The 870-nt window shown below is 41.6% G+C and overlaps 1 protein-coding gene across 1 annotated transcript; it reads right to left on the bottom strand.

Annotated features, from left to right (window-relative positions):
* Positions 1-233: 233 nt before the first annotated feature.
* LOC138909877 (uncharacterized) lies at positions 234-623 on the bottom strand. Its single transcript, XM_070201094.1, has one exon. It carries the CDS (start codon positions 621-623, stop codon positions 234-236), a length of 390 nt encoding a protein of 129 aa, XP_070057195.1.
* Positions 624-870: the final 247 nt, after the last annotated feature.

The following is an 870-nucleotide window of genomic DNA, read 5'->3' as shown; positions in this document are numbered from 1 at the left end:
CGAGTCGCCTTGGTCCGTATCGCCCGAGATGCTTTTGGATCTTTAGGCAATTTGCCATGCCTTAGATATTCAATGAACTCATTCCTCCAATCCCAAATTAAGTTGGTTGAATTAACTTCACAGTAGTCGTCCACATCCAACACCGAATGCAGTAATTGGATTATCGCCTCAGAATCAGATCCTTTTATTTCTGTAGACGAACCTAAATTAGATAATGCGTCTTCCTCCATATTTTACTCCCTTGGAATGTGGATGATTGACCACTCTCTAAATCGGTAAAGTAATACTTGAACCTTATTCAAGTATTGATGCATGCGCTCCTCCTTGGTGTCAAAAATTCCGTATACTTGGTTCACCGCTAGCTGGGAGTCGCACTTTATATCGATGACTTCACAACCTAGTCCCCTAGCTAGTTCAAGTCCTGCAACCAAAGCCTGGTACTTGACTTCATTATTAGTTAATGGTACAGTTCTAATGGCCTGCATCAAGGTTTCCCCTGAATGAGTGATTAAAACTAACCCGAGACCAGACCATTTTATATTGGAAGCTCCATCTGTAAATAAGGTCCAAACTCCCGATACCATTCCTGATACCAACACTGCTTCTTTAGTAGCTAAAGGCATTAATCTCGGACTGAAATCGGCCACGAAGTCAGCTAAAACTTATGACTTAATTTGCAGTCATGGGCTTGTATTCAATGGCAAATTCACTAACTTCGACTGCCCATTTAGCCAAACGACCTGACAACTCAGGCTTATGAAGGACATTCCTTAACGGAAAGGTTTTCACAACTTCTATTAGATGACATTGAAAATAAGACCTAAGCTTTCGAGAGGCAACTACGAGAGCTAAGGCCAGATTTTCAAGGTG

This window comes from Nicotiana tomentosiformis, chromosome 4 (assembly GCF_000390325.3).
Source record: "Nicotiana tomentosiformis chromosome 4, ASM39032v3, whole genome shotgun sequence".
Lineage (NCBI taxonomy): Eukaryota > Viridiplantae > Streptophyta > Magnoliopsida > Solanales > Solanaceae > Nicotiana > Nicotiana tomentosiformis.
The sequence above is the reverse complement of the archived record's forward strand: the minus strand, read 5'-3'. Positions and strand labels throughout refer to the sequence as shown.